The sequence below is a fragment of the Bubalus bubalis genome, chromosome X, assembly GCF_019923935.1.
Source record: "Bubalus bubalis isolate 160015118507 breed Murrah chromosome X, NDDB_SH_1, whole genome shotgun sequence".
NCBI classification, from domain to species: domain Eukaryota; kingdom Metazoa; phylum Chordata; class Mammalia; order Artiodactyla; family Bovidae; genus Bubalus; species Bubalus bubalis.
In genome coordinates this window covers 270,004-286,457 of record NC_059181.1, presented here as the reverse complement: position 1 = coordinate 286,457, position 16,454 = coordinate 270,004, and the positions used below count along the sequence as shown (strand labels likewise).

Here is a 16,454-nt window from a genome sequence, read left to right as displayed (position 1 = left end):
CCATCCTGGTTCTCATCTCAAGCCACACCCAACTCACTTCCACCACCCGCAAGCACTCCCCTCCTACCCCGGTCATCCTGGCACTGGGCCCGCAGCATGCAGAGGTGGTGGTGGGGGGCGCAGAGGTAATGCCCTTCAAAGTCCGGAGCTGATAGGGTCAAGAGTGGACAGCTTTCTTTTTTTTTTAAATCTATAATATTTACAATATTGCACTTTCCTGCACGTCATTGCATGTCCCTAGCGTGGATGCTTCATCAGTTATTATTATTATACCTTAAATCACCGTGCCCCTCTGTCCTATTGCAAGTCCTCTCCGCATCTGAATTCTGCAGAACAGCCAGAGTGTCCATTCGAGGGGGAATCGAAAAGACTGGGGGGAAAGTTATCAAGTCTCCTGTTGTGCGGCCCAAGGAATCCTGAATCTGGTGCGCCGGGGCCAAACGCGAGCAGGACAGGGGGCAGTCAGGCCGCCGGCCCTCCCCGGGACGTCCCAACGTGACACCCTGAGGTCCCCGGTGACCAGCATCACCTTGGCCAGGCCGTGTCAAATGCGCTTCGTTATTGCTACCTTCCAGGCGAAGGGTAGGGGGACGGTGGGTGCGCGGGCCGGCCCAGGAGGGAGTCCCTGCTTCCGGATGCCCGAGTCCACACTGAAATCCACACAGGGGTTGGTGGGGGGCGGGAGGGGGGGGCGTCCCGTAGCTCCTCGGATGAAACTTTTCCGTCCATGGCAGTGAATAAAACCGCGCGCATCCAAACATTGTCATCTTCAGAGGAGACCAGCCCCAGGCCTTTTTTTTTTTTTTTTCCTGTTTTCCTAGACTGTGAGATCTTGGAAAGGCGCGTGGCGCAGGCCGCATGCACAGGCTGGGAAGTGGCAGCCGCAGGAGAGGTCGCAGGGCAGCTCCAAGTGGCCGAGGGTCGTCCCAGGACGCACGGACCGCCCGAAGAGGGGGCCGAGTTGGGGTGGTCCGACCGTCCCCCGCTCGCTCTTCCCGCCCCCGCGACGGTCTCCGCGAGGTACTGGAGGTGCCGTGCGCTCCCCGATGTCCCCTCCCGAGGCCTGCATGGGGTGGAGAGGGATCTCCCAGGGCGGCCCCGGCGCGGGGAGTTCGCTGCTCCCTGGCTCCGGGGTGTCCGTGCGGCCCGTCGAGGCGGAGAGTGGGGAGCGGTGCGGGGAGCGGAGGGGTAGAGTGCAGGACGCCGCGGACGGACTGACTGACGGACGGAGGGATGCACGGGGTGGCGGGCCCGGGGCGCGCGCGGGGCGGCGGGCCGGCGGGTCAGAGCCCCAGGGCCTCCGCGTGCTTGCGCGCCTTCAGCCTTAGGTCGGCGATACTGGAGTTTTTGCTGTTGCTCTTCGCCGCGGCGGCCACGACGGCGGCGGCCGAGGCCGACTCGGCCAGGGAGGCGATGGGCAGCCCGAAGGGCGGCGGCGGGAACATCAGGTAGGGCGCGTGCGCCGCCAGATGCGGGTGGAGGTGCGGGTGCGCGTGCGCCACGCCTTCCAGCTGCAGCTGTGCCTGAACCTGGGGTGGGAGACCCGCACAGTCAGGACTCGTGGGGGAGCGCTCTCCCGCACCGAGGACCCCCCCAAACCAGGGGACCACCTCCCACTGTCCTCCGGACACCCGGTGTGTCCGGATGGGAGTCACTGCGTGTTGGGGGGGGGGGGGGCGCTTTCCTGCCCCGAGGACCCCTCCCCAGACCAGGGCACCACCCCTAACCAAGGGACCACCCACCAGGGGACCACCGCCCAACTGTCCTGTGGACACCTGGTGTCGGGATGGAGGTCACTGCCTGTTCTAGGGGGTGCTTTCCTGACCCGAGGACACCCCCCAGACCAGAGAACCACCGCCCCACCAGGGGATCACCCCCCCATCACCACCAGCGGACCACCACCCACTGTCCTCTGGACACCCGCTGTCCAGATGGGGGTCGTTGCCTGTTCTGGTGGGGGGGCTTTCCCACCAGGAGGACCACCCCCCCCAGGCTAGGGGACCATCCCCCACCACCAGGGAACCACCACCCACTGTTCTCTGGACACCTGATGTCTGGATGGGAGTCACTGGCTGTTTTGGGGAGGGGGGCTTTCCCACCCCCAAGGAGCTGGGGGATCTGCACAGATCCCCGGGCCCACCTCAGCATCGGGGTGTCTACACCTGGTACCCCCTCCTCACCCGACCCTCAGCTGATGGTCTGACACGGCCCTGGACTCAGGGTCCTGCCTATAGCTCAGGCCTCCACCACTCCCACCACCCCCCTCCACGGCCCACACACACACATAGCCCCTTCCCATGGGCCAGAGTCTGGGAATCTTCCAAAAGACCGTTTACTGTCTGAGCCACAGCATTTTGTAAAAATTGCAGAGCAAAGTTCCAACTTATATGGGCTTCCCTGGTGGCTCAGATGGTAAAGAATCTGCCTATAGTGCAGGAGACCAGGGTTCGATCCCTGGGTCAGGAGGAGGAAGTGACCACCCACTTCCAAAAAGAGCACAGCCAGGTCTGCGAGCTCCCAATGGTCTCATTTCAGAGGGCCCAACGCTGACCCCACGCCTGGGCAGCGGCCCCTGTAATAGCCGTTACAGGCCTGGGCAGGGATGCTGGGGGGCGAGGGGCCCCGCCCTGGAGGTTGGGGGCGGGGTCCGAGTGAGCAGTGTGCCGACCCTTCCCCGGCCCACAGCCCCGGACTCCCTCCCTACCTTCAGCCCCACGGGAGTTCCCAGCCGAAACCACAGTGTCACCCCTAAACGACCCTCCGTGGCGAGACGGCCCCCCACGTTGCCAGCCCTGGAATACCCCCACGGTGTCGCTGCTACACGACCCTCCATTGTGAGACGGCCCCCCACGCTGTCACGCCTAGACAGCCCTGCAGGCCAGGTCAGACCCTCAGACCTCGCGGCCCTCAGCACCCACAGGCGCAGAGACAACCCCCAGCGTGCACGCTCCCACCCCCCATGCTGGGCCGCCGCCCCGCCATGCCGGTCCCCCCCCCGGACCCCTCCCCCCACCCCCACGCTGGGCCCCCATCCCCCTGACGCCCGCCCACCAGCGTGCACGCTCCCCCCCAACGCTGGGGCTCCCACCCCGACGCTGGGTCCCCCCACGCCCGTCCACCAGCGTGCATGCCCCCACCCCATGCTGGTCCCCGCCCCCTCCCGCAGCAGCAGGGGCGCCCCCTCTAGCCCAGCTCCCCCCGCAGGTCCCGCCACGCTGCTCCCGCCACCCACCAGAGGCTGCTCCAGAGCAGGGGCGGTGGGGCGGCCCCTGGGACACCTGGACTCCGAGGGCCTCTGTCCCCACCTGCCCCCCTCCTTGCACAGGACTGCCTGCGCTGCTGGGAGCTGGGCTCGACTCCCCCCTCCGCGCACCCCCAACTCTTGAGGTGCAAGGGCAAGGATCACTCCCCCCTCCGCCCCACTGAGATGCAGAGAGGCCAGGCTGGCTGCAGAAAAATGTTCTCACGCACGAATGGGATACACACCACCTCCGTCCCCGATCAGGCACCGAGCGAGTGGGCGCTTCCTGGGTGGGTAGCATTTTTTATTTTCCCCTCTGACTTTCGTAAAAAAAAAAAAAAAAAAGAAAGAAATTGTGTCTGGCTTTCTGTTCTAGTCGTCCCTCAAACAGAACTCTCCAGAGTTTTTTTTATAGCGTGATGTTAATATGCACCAACGGGTTAACACGGCTTCCCTGGTGACTCAGTGGTAAAGAATTCGCCTGCAATGCAGGAGACCCGGGTTCGATTCCTGGCGGGGGAAGATCTCCTGGAAGAGGGCATGGCAACCCACTCCAGTGTTTTTGCCTGGGAAAAATCCCACGGACAGCGGAGCCTGGCGTGCTGCAGTCCATGGGGTGCTGCAGTCCATGGGGTTGCAAAGAGTCGGACAGGATTGTGTAACTATGCACACAGCGCAGCACAATGGGTTTATAAATCTCGCCCTTGTGAAAAAGTGCTTCCCCTTTCTTCCCCCCAGGCGGGTTAGAGGAGGCGGCGGCTCCCCTCGGGGGGAGAAATAAAAATACAAAACCGAGCTACCTGTTGGAAAGGCATCCTCAATGCACCCATGTTCACGTAGGGGGCCACCCTGCAGGCGTCCAAGTGGCTGGCCGTGCCCAGGATCACGCCTGCGAGCGAGCACAGGAGAAGTGAACCCTCCGCCCTGCGGCCTCCCGCGCCCCCACCCCCACCCTCGGCCCTCCCCCCACCTCACCGTCCCGGCGGCCTCCCCGCCGCCCCCACCCATCCTCGGCCCTCCCCCTTCCCCCCTTCCCCTCGGCCCTGCCCCTCCCCCTCCCCGTCGGCCCTCCCCCCACCCGTCCCGGCGACCTCCCCGCCCCCTCCCCCCTCCCCCTTCCCCCGCCCCCGCCGCCCCGCACCCACCTTTGTGCATCTGGTTCTCCTGCTTGCGGCATTTGGCTCTCCGGTTCTGGAACCAAACCTGGGGTGGAGCGAATACACGTGCACCCCCATCGTGAGCGCAGGCGAAGCCTGCTTTCCAGACGACGCCAGAGGCTGTGCAAGGCGCTTGGGGTTCCCGCCCCCCCCCACAAAAAAAACTGTCTGTGGGCCCCCTCAAGGCCTCCCTCCCCTGCCCCTGTCTCCCCAGCCCCAGCGCAACTGGGCACCTGGAGCTGCTGACAAGTGTCCTCAGCTAAGTGGGACTAGAGCGTTAGCATCCAGGACTGAAAGTGAGCAGGGGGTCCTCTCTGCTGTGCTTAGTCGCTCAGTCCTGTCTGACTCTGTGACCCCCATGGACTGTAGCCCGCCAGGCTCCTCTGTCCGTGGGATTCTCCAGGCAAGGATACTGGAGTGGGTTGCCATGCCCTCCTCCAGGGGATCTTCCCCACCCAGGCATCGAACTCAGGTCTTCTGCATTGGCAGGCGGATTCTTTACCATCTGAGCCACCAGGGAAGCCCAAGAAGGTCCTTGGGTGGCCGTGGAGAACCTTACAGCGTTTTGTGCCGGCAGCCCCCACTCCCATCAGGGCTGGTCCAACTTGACCTTCCACCTCCTGACCAGCCTCCTGCCTAATCAAGCTCTGGGGTCCAGGAACCTCCAAGTCTTCCAAGGCATCCCCCCACCTCCTTGGAAGCCTGGAGGGTCCCAGCTACACATCCCAGAGTCATGACCATTCTTGATTCCCAAAGACTGGGGCACCCCCCCCACACACACACACAAAATGCAGACCCTGGATTTCAGGTACAGGAAATGTAACTGGAGGGGCTCAGAGTCTCCTGAAAGGGTGTTGAGACCCAAGCAAATGAGTATCAGAGGCCTGACGACAAGATTGGGGTGTAAAGCCCCACGCCCCCCCCCACCCCCCCCCCCCCGCCAATGCCCCATCCAGTCCTCCCCACACTCACTGCCCCCTTCCTCCAAACAGCCCCATGCAGATGGAATCCAGGGCTTCCCCTCCGTCTGGGTTCCTCAGCACTTGATTTTTTCCTTCCTGACTTTCTCCAAAACTCCCCCTACAGCCTCTCTCACCCAGTCCCCTCCGTGGTGCTCCAGGATAACTCGGACTACGCCCCACCTCTCGGGGGAAGTCGGGGACCCTGCGATGCTCCAAGCTCAGGGCCTGGGGCCGCTCCCGTCTCCCAGCCTGCCCAGGAAACCTCAGCTCCCACGGAGGCTGCAAACAGCCTGGACTCTAGGACACCTGAACTTTTCCCTCGCAGCCTCTTTTAAGGGCCCGTTCTCCATCCAAGGCTGACCTCTAGGACCCGCCTGTCCTAACAGAACTGATTTCCCCCCCACCAAGCGTAGGAAAGCTCACCCCGCCACGCTGCAGGGAGCCTGGCAAATTTGAATGCCCCGTTGCTCCAAAAAGAATTTTCCAAAACCGTGCCCCTTCTCAAGATGTGTGGAGATTCACAAATCCTGATTGCATTTCCAAAGCCTGCACTCCGATTCCTTCCCTACCCATGATCCGCCCCAAATCGCCGCTGCCTTGCACTCAGCTAGGGACTGGGACCGCTCTCCGTTTCCGACCCTTCCTGGGCACCGCCGTCTCCTTGGGGTCCGGTACCCGGCCATCCTCAGCAGAGGATGTGAAAATTCGGAGCCAGATGCGAAAACTCTGCACCACACCCCCGCCCCCCCCCCCCACCACCAAGGGCATTTTTTCCTCGAAAACAGAATCCTATTTAAATCTAAGAAAGAAAACTCACTTTCCCTTCAGCACGGGGAAAGAAGAAAAAAAATAAGATTACGGAGAATAAAAGTGATGAATTAGCCGCTGCGTTCGGCGATAATAAATCAGTCTTGGGGTGATTCACGATCAATTCCAATTAGTCCTGAATATGCTAAGTGAAGCACACGACACTGCTTTAGACAGTTATTTCTTCATTAAGGATCACTCGCTGATTTCTCTCACAAATGCTGTAATCTGATTTCCTTTTGATTTCCATTACAGACAGTGAATAATGACATTTAATTTAGCTCTGCGCCATAAACCCAAAGATATTTGTCGTAATTAAATTACCGCCCGCGCCTCACCGTGGTCTCATAACTTTCGATTATAACCCTGACAGCTGGGTGATATGAGTTTTCCAGTACAGCACTAAAAATAAAAGGTTAATAAGGACCAGCTTCCAAAGGGTCTTCAATTTATTTACAGCAAATTTCCACTCTAAATTGAAACACTATCCTCTAACAACACAGGACAGCCTGTACCGAAAAGGATTACCCAACAGTTCAGACTCAGGATTAAAATATAGCGCATTTTCGTCTCTTCCTTTTTGAGTCCACCTTCCCCCGCCCCCCTTTCCTGGCTTCGGCACAGCAGGGTCCTAGTTTTAACTAATTGGTTTTTATGACCACTTTCTGCCTTCTCTTTATTACACGATGCTTCTCCCCGTGGCCAGTCGGAAATTATTTCATTTCTTATATTCCCATGTTTATTTTTATTATTATTTACAATCGTTACATTTTAATCCAACTCTGGATCAATAGGCCTGTGCCTCACTTTTCCCATTTTCCCACCTCCCATCCGCCCCCCGAACCTTTTTTTTTTTTTTTTTTTAGGGCTTTTCTCAAGATCTGTAGCCACCCAAGAAGCAATTTTCTGCCAACTCGGTCTCTCCTGCGAAGGTGCTATTCAGTAATAGACTACTGAAAGAAATAGTGTGGAATTAAATTACAAGTAATTTATTTTTATAGAAACAGTACATCAAGGCCTGGGAGATATTACAGATCCCGGGCAGAAAGGCTGTGAAATGACATAAAAGTTGATGTCCCCTTCAGCAAAAGTTTAATCTTTTCATTAATTTATATAGGGCAGCCCCATCCATCTTGACGGAGAAAGGTGGCCAGGAGTCCCCCCCTCTCCGCCTCGCGCCCCTCCTCGCCTCGGCCACAGACGCCGGGACAAATGGGCTCGGGGACGCGGTCCCCAGAGCCAGCCGGCCCGCGGTCCCAGGGATGCGGGCTGCACCACCGCGTCAGGCCACGGAGAGTTCTGGACAGGCTGGGGGACTGCGGCATCCCCGCCTAAGAAACCCCAGTTACCGCGGCGGCAGGGAGGAAACGGGAAGGACACAGAATGCAAACACCTTCCCCCTCGCTCCCCAAATGAAAGCTTTTGTAAAACACTGTCTCTAAAACCCGTTCCGTGTTTTCGTTTCGTGCGTACAATCTTAGCCCAGTCGTGTTTAAAGACGTTGATCCTACAGCTACAAGAAAGCCGTTCTTTCAAAGCCCCGGCTGCACGCGGTCCCCTCCCCCCGATGGCCGCATTAATTCCATTTATTTAAATAACCAGTCCCAGGAGCCCAGGGACCGTGACCCTCTTTTCCTTCTCTCGGGCTCTGCTGTCCTGCCCGGAACCCCGTCAACGCCGACCGAAAAGCCCAGCAGGACTGGCAGGGCCGGCCGTCGGCAGCGCCTGCAGAGGGGGGGCCCGTCAGGAAGGGGGTCTCCACCACCCTCCCCCATCAATAAAGTCGTCCGCTTCACTTCCACGTTTACAACAACCCGAGATTTAAAAAAAAAAAAAAAAAAAGAAAAAGACAACAAAACTACCCGGGAGCGCCCCCTCCCCCGCGCACGTGCGGGCGCACCCCACCCCCCAGCAGCCGGTGGCTCGCCAGATGGGGACATCACCAATTCTATGCGCCCGCGTCGCCGCCCCTGCGCGCCCCCTCCCCGGTCCCCGCCCGGCGCCCCGGCTAATCCGGCCCCGCGCGGGCAGGAGCCTCAGTCACCGAGATGCGGAGGGCAAGCCTGCCAAGGCAGGGCGCGCGCGAGACCCCGGGGATGCCCCCGGACGCCCAGCTCCAGCCCTCGCTCCCAGCCACCCACCCTGTGCGCTCGACGAGGAGGGCGAGCGTGCCAGGCAAGGCGCGAGGGAGGCCCCGGGGAAGCCTCCGAACGCCCATCCCAGCCCCGGGGTTCTGCGCACTCCTGGAAAGCGCCCCGAAGGCCGAGGGGGCGCGCTCCGGGGGCCGCGAGCCTCACCTGCACGCGCGCCTCGGAGAGCCCGAGGCGCTGGCTGAGCTCCTCGCGCATGAAGGCGTCGGGGTAGTGCGTCTCGTCGAAGAGCCGCTCCAGCTCGTTGAGCTGCTCCAGCGTGAAGTTGGTGCGGCTGCGCCGCTGCTTCAGTTTGGTCTGCCCGTCCTCGTCCTCCGACTTCACGTCGTCGCGCTTGTCCTTACAGTCGTAGATACCTACGGGCGGCCGAGGGCACAGCGTTGAGGTCCCCCCCCCCACGCGCCCCTGCCCGAGCTCCCCGGGCCCCCCGGGGGCCGCGCAAAGCCCCTCCGCCGGCCCCCGCCTCCCCGGGGCCGGCCCGCCGGTCCTGAATGCTGGGAACACCGGCCCCGCGCGCTGCGAACAGGCTGCGCGCCGGGAAGCTTTGGCTCGACGTGGCCGAACGCTGGGTGCGCCCACGGGGCGCGGGGCCTCGGCGGACAACGCGCCCCGACGCACAGCTGCGTGGCGCCGATTAAGCAAACTCGCAGGCAAGACGCGCTCATTTGTAACGACTCCGAATCCCGGCCCGGCAGGTATATCTTGGCCTAATCTCCGAACAGTTTCCTCAATTATCCACTTCGCCTCTGTTGACATATTGACAGAACCTAACACACACCCCTTCCTCTCTCTCTCTTTTTTTGGAAAGGGAACGGGGTGTTAAATATTATTAAGTCAAACACGCATAGGCAGAGTCACCCAAGTACAGGGTCCCTGGCGGGAGCTCCTGCGAAGAGCTCAGGGAGAGGCCAGGCCCGGCTAAGGGTCCAGGCCAGGGAGAACCCCTGTCCCCCCACCAACTCCAGCAGGACAGGGGCAGCTCCAGCCAGGCCAGAGCTTCCTCCAGGTCACCACAGAGCTGGGCAATCGGCGGACCTCATTTCCCTCTGATCAACAAAGCAAAGAAGAAAAGAAAACAGTCGCTCAGTCCTGTCTGACTTTGCGAGCCCGCCAGGCTCCTCCGTCCCTGGGATTCTCCAGGCAAGAATACTGGAGTGGGTTGCCATGCCTTCCTCCAGGGGATCTTCCCCACCCAGGGATCAAATCCGGGTCTCTGGCATTGCAGGTGGATTCTTTACTGTCTGAGCCACCAGGGAAGCCCCCCCAAGAAGGCAAAGCCATATCTTAAGGCACACAGGAAGGCGTCTAGCGGTGCCCCCAAGAGCACAGGTTCCTGACTTCCTGTTTTGCCTCTCCGACTCCTGGACACATTCTCAGGCTCCCACAGGACGCCAGGAGTGCAAACTCTCTTCGGTCCAAAAATTACAGGAGCATCTGTATTTGCTGGGGGAGGGGGCAGTAAAGTCAGGATCAACCAGATTCTAATCCAGACGCCTCTCCTTTCCACCTCCAGGAATGCAGGCCCACACCAAACCCAGGACTGAAAATAAAAGTTGGCTCCCCAGTCGTGGAGTTGGTGGAAGCCAAAAGACCCAATGCTGAAAGACTGAAGGCGGGAGGAGAAGGGGTCGACAGAGGATGGGATGCTTGGATGGCATCACTGACTCCATGGACTTGAGTTTGAGCAAACTCCAAACTCGGGGAGATGGTGATGGACAGGAAGGCCTGCATGCTGCAGTCCATGAGATTGCAGAGTGAACAACATTTCAGCAGCCCTTGTGTTTTTTTTCTCGGATCATAGGGGCTATGGGGGTGCAGACAGAAAGGTCTCCCAACGCCCTCATTAGATGTCCCCTCTGGGTCCGGGAGAAGACAGTGGCTTTCCGTAAACTCTCTCCAAAGAGTCTGGGCTTCCACAACTTCTGAAAAGAGTCCGGAAGCACTGCAGAAGCCCTCAGCCGTGAGCCCGAAGACTTGCAAAGGGGGAAAGACTCAAATTCTCCGTGGGGCCAGGGGAAAATCAGTGAAACCAGCCTGTCCCCCAGCGGAGGTTCCTAAGATGCTCTCTAGCACTGAAGTCCTGAAACATCTCTCTTCAAGGCTCCTGGGTACTGGGCACCCAGTGCCCTCTCACCTCCTGAGACAAATGCCTTTACAAGGATTCCCTCCTACTCCGCCACAGGGAAAAATATCCTTTCCCAGAGGTAGCCCCGCCTTGACTCGACCTGCAGGTGTCTTAAGCCTGAACCCCAGGGACTTGACCCCAGAATGAGAAGCTGGCCTTGAAAGTTCTGCAGAACCCAGGGCAGGCTCTGCAGAAACCACAGGCTCAGCGGTTCCATGCGATCCGGGCGCTCAACACCTCCGTGTCTCTCCACACCCCAGGCGTCTCCCGCCCCTCCATTCTGCCAATTCAGCCAGGGGGGCTCGGCCCTTCTGGGGGGCGGTCTGCAGAGCCAGACAAGAAAGGAGCAACTGCGATTTTTCTTGCTTCTACTTTTTACAGCCCTGTCTTTCTCTTTCTATTTAAAATAGAAAATAAAAGGCCTCGATTGTGCTCTGCCCTCTTTCCAGGTGCCGAATGCCAGGGTTCCTCTGTCCTGACTGTCCAGGGGTGAGCCGAGGCAGGCAGAGGGGGAACTCAGCCTTTAAGGAGGATGGGGGAAGCCGTGAAGGGGCCCGGGAGGTCAGTCGCCAGGCGCTGTAAATTAAAAGTAGGCCCTGACCGGGACTCTGGCCGGCAGACAGCCTAGTCTCCATCAAAGCACACGTCTTTGTAGGAATTACAGGGCCAGGTGCGTGAGGCCTCGCCAAGGGGTGAGCCCCAGAGGTAAGACGATCCCAACTCAGGCTGCGCGGACTCTCACGGGGTCGGGGGCTTATCCGGACTAAGCCTCCGCCAGCCTTCTGCCTCCGCTAAGGTCAAGGTTTCCAAAGGCAGTCTGGGCCAGCCTTGAAGCCCCGCGTGCGGGGACTTCCCCAGCGAAGTGTGGGTCCGGCGGGCTTCCAGGGGTCGCCAATACCGACCCCTCTCAACACTGCAAGAGGAAGACACGGGGACCCACGCCCCATATGGCAAGCTTCTGTTTCTTCTCGCTTTGTCATGAGAAATATAGACCTTCGGACGCTTTCAAACGCTCCCCGCTGAGAAACCAGCCAGTTTTATTCCTCTGATTTATAGCTGCCGGCTGCCCTGTTTGCATGGAAATCCGCCCCCGGTGGGGACCATCTCGACCCCGCTGAGAAAACCCTTGTAAACAAGCCTCCCCTCCCGGCCGCCTCTGCAGTCAAGGACAGCGCCGAAACGTCTCGGAGATATCTGGAAAAGCCGCAGGATGGGGGTCCTGCAGGAGAGGGCCCGCTGCGCCCTGACGGCCGGGGTCTGGGCCGCCGCGCGCGCGCGAGAGAGAGAGGTTCCCGAGCCTCCCCGGGCCCTTCTGCCCCGCACAGACCCTGACCACCTGCGGGCACAGGGCTGGTTTTAATTTCACGGGCCCCGCGGCAGCCAACATCAAGGGAAAGTTCTGCCTACGAGAGCCCGGGGCTGAGAGGCGAGGGAAGGGGCCGACGCCTACCCGCCGGCGCGGTCCCCCACGCGGCCCATTTCTAGCGGGGGAAGCGGGCAGGCGACTGGCTCCTGGAGAGAGCACCGGGGCTCGTCCCGGGACATCCAGACACCCCGGCGGGCACACGGGCGCGCGGCCGCCAGCCTTACCCTCGACCGGCCTTGGTAAGCTCAAACACCCGGCTCGCTCTCCATCCGGGGAAAGGGCCCGCTGGCACCCAATACTAAAGCCCCCCGGGGACGCGGTGCGCGCGGACCCCGGGCCGCTGCCCGCCCTCGGATCCAGGGCCTCCATCCGCCCCTGCCTCCTCGGTTCTCCGGCCGGTTTCTTTCTTATGAAAAGCCTGGCGACGGGTGGCGGCCGGGGCCCTTCTGCGTCCGAGCCATGGCTGTCACGTTCAGCTTTTTGGGGGCGAAACGAAGAGTCCCCTGCGGCGCCCCCTCCCCGGGGCCTCCGCGCAGCGCAGAGCGAGACGCTGGGCGGCCGGGCTCGGTGGCCACGGGAAGCGCCGTGCCCCGGAGGGGCCCGGAGCCTGCGTCCGGCCCGGCTTACCTTCCGCCGCCCTCCCCGAACCGAACTCCTTCAGTTTGTCCTTGTCGGTATCCACGTGGTCCTTAAAGAGATGCACCGGGCAGTGGCCGCCGGCCTCCGTTATGTCGTGGAGGTTGGACTCCGAGACCCCCAGCTCCCGCGAGCGCGCCAGTCCGCTCTCCAAAACTTCCCTGTACGTGATTGACTCTTTCTTGCCGCCGCCGCCGCCGCCGCCGCTGCCGCCGCCGCTGCCGTCTTTGCTTTTCTGGTCAAAAGATTTGGATACAAAAGCCGTGAGTTCTTCCATGGCTGCCTGGGGGTGTGGGGGTGGGAACGGGGGGGGGCCGCGGGGGTCCGCGGGGCTGGCGAGGAGCCGGGCTGTGGTCCGCACGCCTCCCGCGCGCGGAGAGGACCGTTCGTGTGAAGGCAGGTCCCTCCTGCTGTTATTTATGCCTTTCAATTTGAGATCTCACTATTTATACGCGGCTACCTCTGCGCCCAACCCCCAACGCTCTCTGTCTGCAGCAATTACACCTCGCGGCTCGGCGGCGGGCGCACGCGGAGGCGCTATCTCTCCCCCACCTCCAGTCCGGCAATTGGTTTTCTTTTGATTTCATCACTGTTTGGCGTCTGTGGCACCTTGGTGTGCAGCGGTAAAGATCAAGTTTTTGAAGGGAGAGAGAGAGACGGATACGGAGAGAGAGAGCGCGCGCGCGCGCGCAGGGGCGCAAAGAGCCAGCGCCGCGAACAGGTATCCGTGTTCTCGCAATGGCCGGCGGAAAGGAAACTCGAGGAGGAGTTTGGGGATGGTGAGGACGTCCTAGGCAGACCGGTACCGGGAGGAGCGCCGCAGCCTCGCGCCTCGAATCTGTTCCCCGCGGGATGCGGCGTCCGGGCGTGGCCGCGCAGAGACGCCACCGAGGGGACACCGGGGCGGCGGCGCTGATGCGCCATCCCACGGGGGAGAATTGACTCCCAACTTGGCGATGCGGTTGGGCACGGCGTGGCTGGACCCGCCTGATCTCCCCCCGGAGAGGGTGTGTGCGCGCGCGCGCGCGGCCTGATCGGGGGAACAGTTGGAGAACCCCGAAACAGCGAGGAAGGGCGAACGTGGGCGTCCGAGTCTCCGCGGCGGCGGCAGCGGCTGGGCAGAGCGGCTCGGAGACCTCGGAGGGGCCGGACACGGACCCTGCGGCCCTCGGCTGCCTGGGACGCGCGAGTCCAGACGCGGAGAAGCCGGTGGCTCCCTCGCTGGGAGAACCGGTTCGTACACAGCGGTCCTTGGGGGCGCCGGACCGACGCAGCCTTCTTGTTCAAGCCGTGCTGTTAGCCTGGTGTCTGAGAGATTTATTGGGGGCGGGGTGGTGGGGAGACATCTTTTTTTTTTTTTTTGCTTGTGTCTTGGTTCTCCTGACCAGACCCTACCTCTCTCGGAATGCTATAACGTGCTTTAAAAGGATCCACTTTTTCTCAACTGCAATCCGAAATGCACTTGCACCCACGGCAGCGACACAAGCTATCCATTCTGCAAAATGCAAAATTACGTCCGCAAATAAAGTGACTTTTCTACCCCCTACCCGCTTAATTTTTTTTTTTTTTTTTTTTTTTTGCTTTCTGTCATGTCTCCTAGCGGCCCCTTCCACCTGCCCTTCCCCTCCGCCAGGGAGTTGGGACGAGGGGTTACGGGGGTGGAAGGCGGGCTGGTGGAGTGTCACGGGTTTTGGAGGAGTTCGTTTTGCAATTTTTCTGGAGTCAGTTCCTCATCCTGCGAAGCGCCGATGAGCCAGAACCCAGGATCCGGGGCGCCCTGGGCGTCCAGCGTTTCCTTCGGTGGGAACGAAAGTGAAGCCCCAGGGCCAAGGTCGAGTTCGCACGGGGGGGTACCTCGATCTGGGGGGTGGGAGGCCAGGAAGGCGGGGAAGAGGGGGACGGAATGCAGACACAGCAGAGCTTCCTTCTCTCCTTCGTCCCGTCCTTCCGAGGCCCTTCCTCCCCGCCGCCGCCCTCCCTCGCCCCCTCAGTCTCTCCCCCGGGTTTCCGTCCGGTCCTCTGAGCCCTCGGTCCACCCTGCAGGATCGCTGTGCCCGGCGCTCCTGCGCGCGGCCCCGGGTGGGCTCGGCCCCGCGTGCGGCGGACGGAGCTGGGGGTGGGGAGGACTTGGGGGAGTCGGGGCGGGAGCGGGGGGCCCGTGGCCTGCTCCCCCGCGGACTTCAAAAGCGAAACGGCAAAGAGGCGCTCGCAACTTGACAAACAGGGCTTTGTCACCTCCGCTGCTCTAATCAAAGCGGAGGCGCGCGCCTATCACACGGAAGTACAAATACCCGTCATGTATTAAACATGCAGCCGCCTCGCGGGTCTGCGCTGGGTTGGGGGAGACGCCGAAGGCCGAGGCCGGAGCTGGAGGGGGCGCGCGGGGTGGGGATGCGGGGCGGCCCCAGGAGCTCTGAGTCCTGGCCACAGGCGCGTCGCGCGCCCCAGGTCTGCCCCCGCGGTCACTTGGTCCACTGCGAGCGTCTTCCAGGTTTGCCCGGTCAGGGGGCCCGGCCCGCCCACCAGGGAACTCTATTTGCTGGAAACAGTGGACTGACAGGCGCGGAAGCGGGGTAAAAGCGGCCGGGGCCCTCCGCTTGAGCCTCTTTCTGGAGGCTTCCGAGGGGAGGGTAGCTCTTCCAGGCCTCAGGTGAGGAGGCCGGTTCCCCAGGGACACCCGGCCTGCAGCCTGCTCCCCTCCTCCCTGACCTTCCTGGCCAACCCGGGGACCCAGCCTCCCCTGGGGGGCACACAGTAGCTGGGTCTTACAAGGCCTGAGTTTTACTTGTAGGGAACAGGGGGTGAGAAGTTCCAGGCCCCCAAGCAGGGCCGCCCCCCATCCCTGGGACCTTGAACCCCACCCAAGAGGGAACTTGCTGGGAGTTAGGGTCAGGCGGTTCCCAGGGGTCTCCTCCAGCTGGTGATCCTGGGTATCCAAAAACTCGAGTCCAAGAGAGAGTTAAAGTCACCCCCTTCCCAATTTTGATTCCCATATTTGATTCCCAGTTGACGCCTGGTTCCGAAATAACCCGTCCTGGGAGGAAGGAGGCCATCCAACCGGCTGCTTCCGTCAGTCCCAAGGTTGTGCTTGTGATAAGATTGTCACAAAATCAGTTTCACTTGATGAGCAAACCCTCTCACTTTTCAGGAGTGAGGAGCCAGATGTCCCCTGAACCCCTTCCCCTTCCGTCCCTAGCCAGGGGCACGCGCGCGCGCGCACACACACACACACACACACAGCTCCTTAACCTTGTCACCTTTCAACCAGAGGCGGCCAAACCCACTCTCAGAGTTATTTTTCATATTTCAGCCTGGGCAAGGACTTTTTCGAACACATATTTTTGCTAATTCAAGTCGGTGCCCAAGGCCGCAGGGTGGGTATGGTTTATGAAATGTTACATTTACATTTCCGCCAGGGCAAGGTTCGGGGAGCGGAGGGGGGATGGTTTGCCCGGAGCTCAGACCCTCCCGGGTATAAGGGGCTCTTGTTTCCAGTTTCTGCAGACTCTCACCACCCCCCCACCTTCCCCCAGAGAAGAAGGGGCCCAAAAAGAGAGACCTTTTTAAAAATCTCAACTTGTCTTGGAAGGTTGTGGATGCTTTCATGTGTCCTGTGCATTCTGCCAGCTTTGAAAGAGGCTTCAGAAAAGTTTGTGGATAGAAACGAAAGCATAGCTGCTTTCTTAAAAAAAAAAAAGAAAAGAAAAAGACGCCATGGGTTGGGCTGGGTTGGGGAGCGAGAGACGGGGATCTGGTTTCTGGGAGAAGACGGAAGTTCCAACGTGGATTCCACCAGAAGCTGGGAACACACCCCAGGGCTCTACCCGGCTTGTGGATCCGAGGCCGCTGCTCAGAAACCCCCGTGAACACAGAGTGCTAACACAGGTCCCGGGGGTCCAACCCCTGCCCTCGGTCCACCTGGGAAGAGACGCAGACACAGATGCGATTGAACGAAATAGTAACGGCAGGGGTACCTTGTGCTGCGGAGGAGGGCAGGGTCTTTGACTAAA

General features: G+C 60.8%; 1 protein-coding gene across 2 annotated transcripts; it reads right to left on the bottom strand.

Annotated features, from left to right (window-relative positions):
* Positions 1-1,154: 1,154 nt before the first annotated feature.
* On the bottom strand, positions 1,155-12,746 carry SHOX (short stature homeobox). Of its 2 annotated transcripts, XM_044936615.2 has the most exons (5): positions 12,436-12,746; positions 8,465-8,673; positions 4,387-4,444; positions 4,042-4,130; positions 1,155-1,529 (listed from the first exon to the last, which is right to left on the bottom strand). In XM_044936615.2, exons 1-5 carry the CDS (start codon positions 12,719-12,721, stop codon positions 1,284-1,286), a joined length of 888 nt encoding a protein of 295 aa, XP_044792550.1. In that variant the 5' UTR covers positions 12,722-12,746; the 3' UTR covers positions 1,155-1,283. The 2 variants fall into 2 exon arrangements, with proteins under 2 accessions (XP_044792550.1, XP_044792549.1); XM_044936614.2 differs by lacking the exon at positions 12,436-12,746 and having other exon boundaries at positions 8,465-9,388.
* Positions 12,747-16,454: the final 3,708 nt, after the last annotated feature.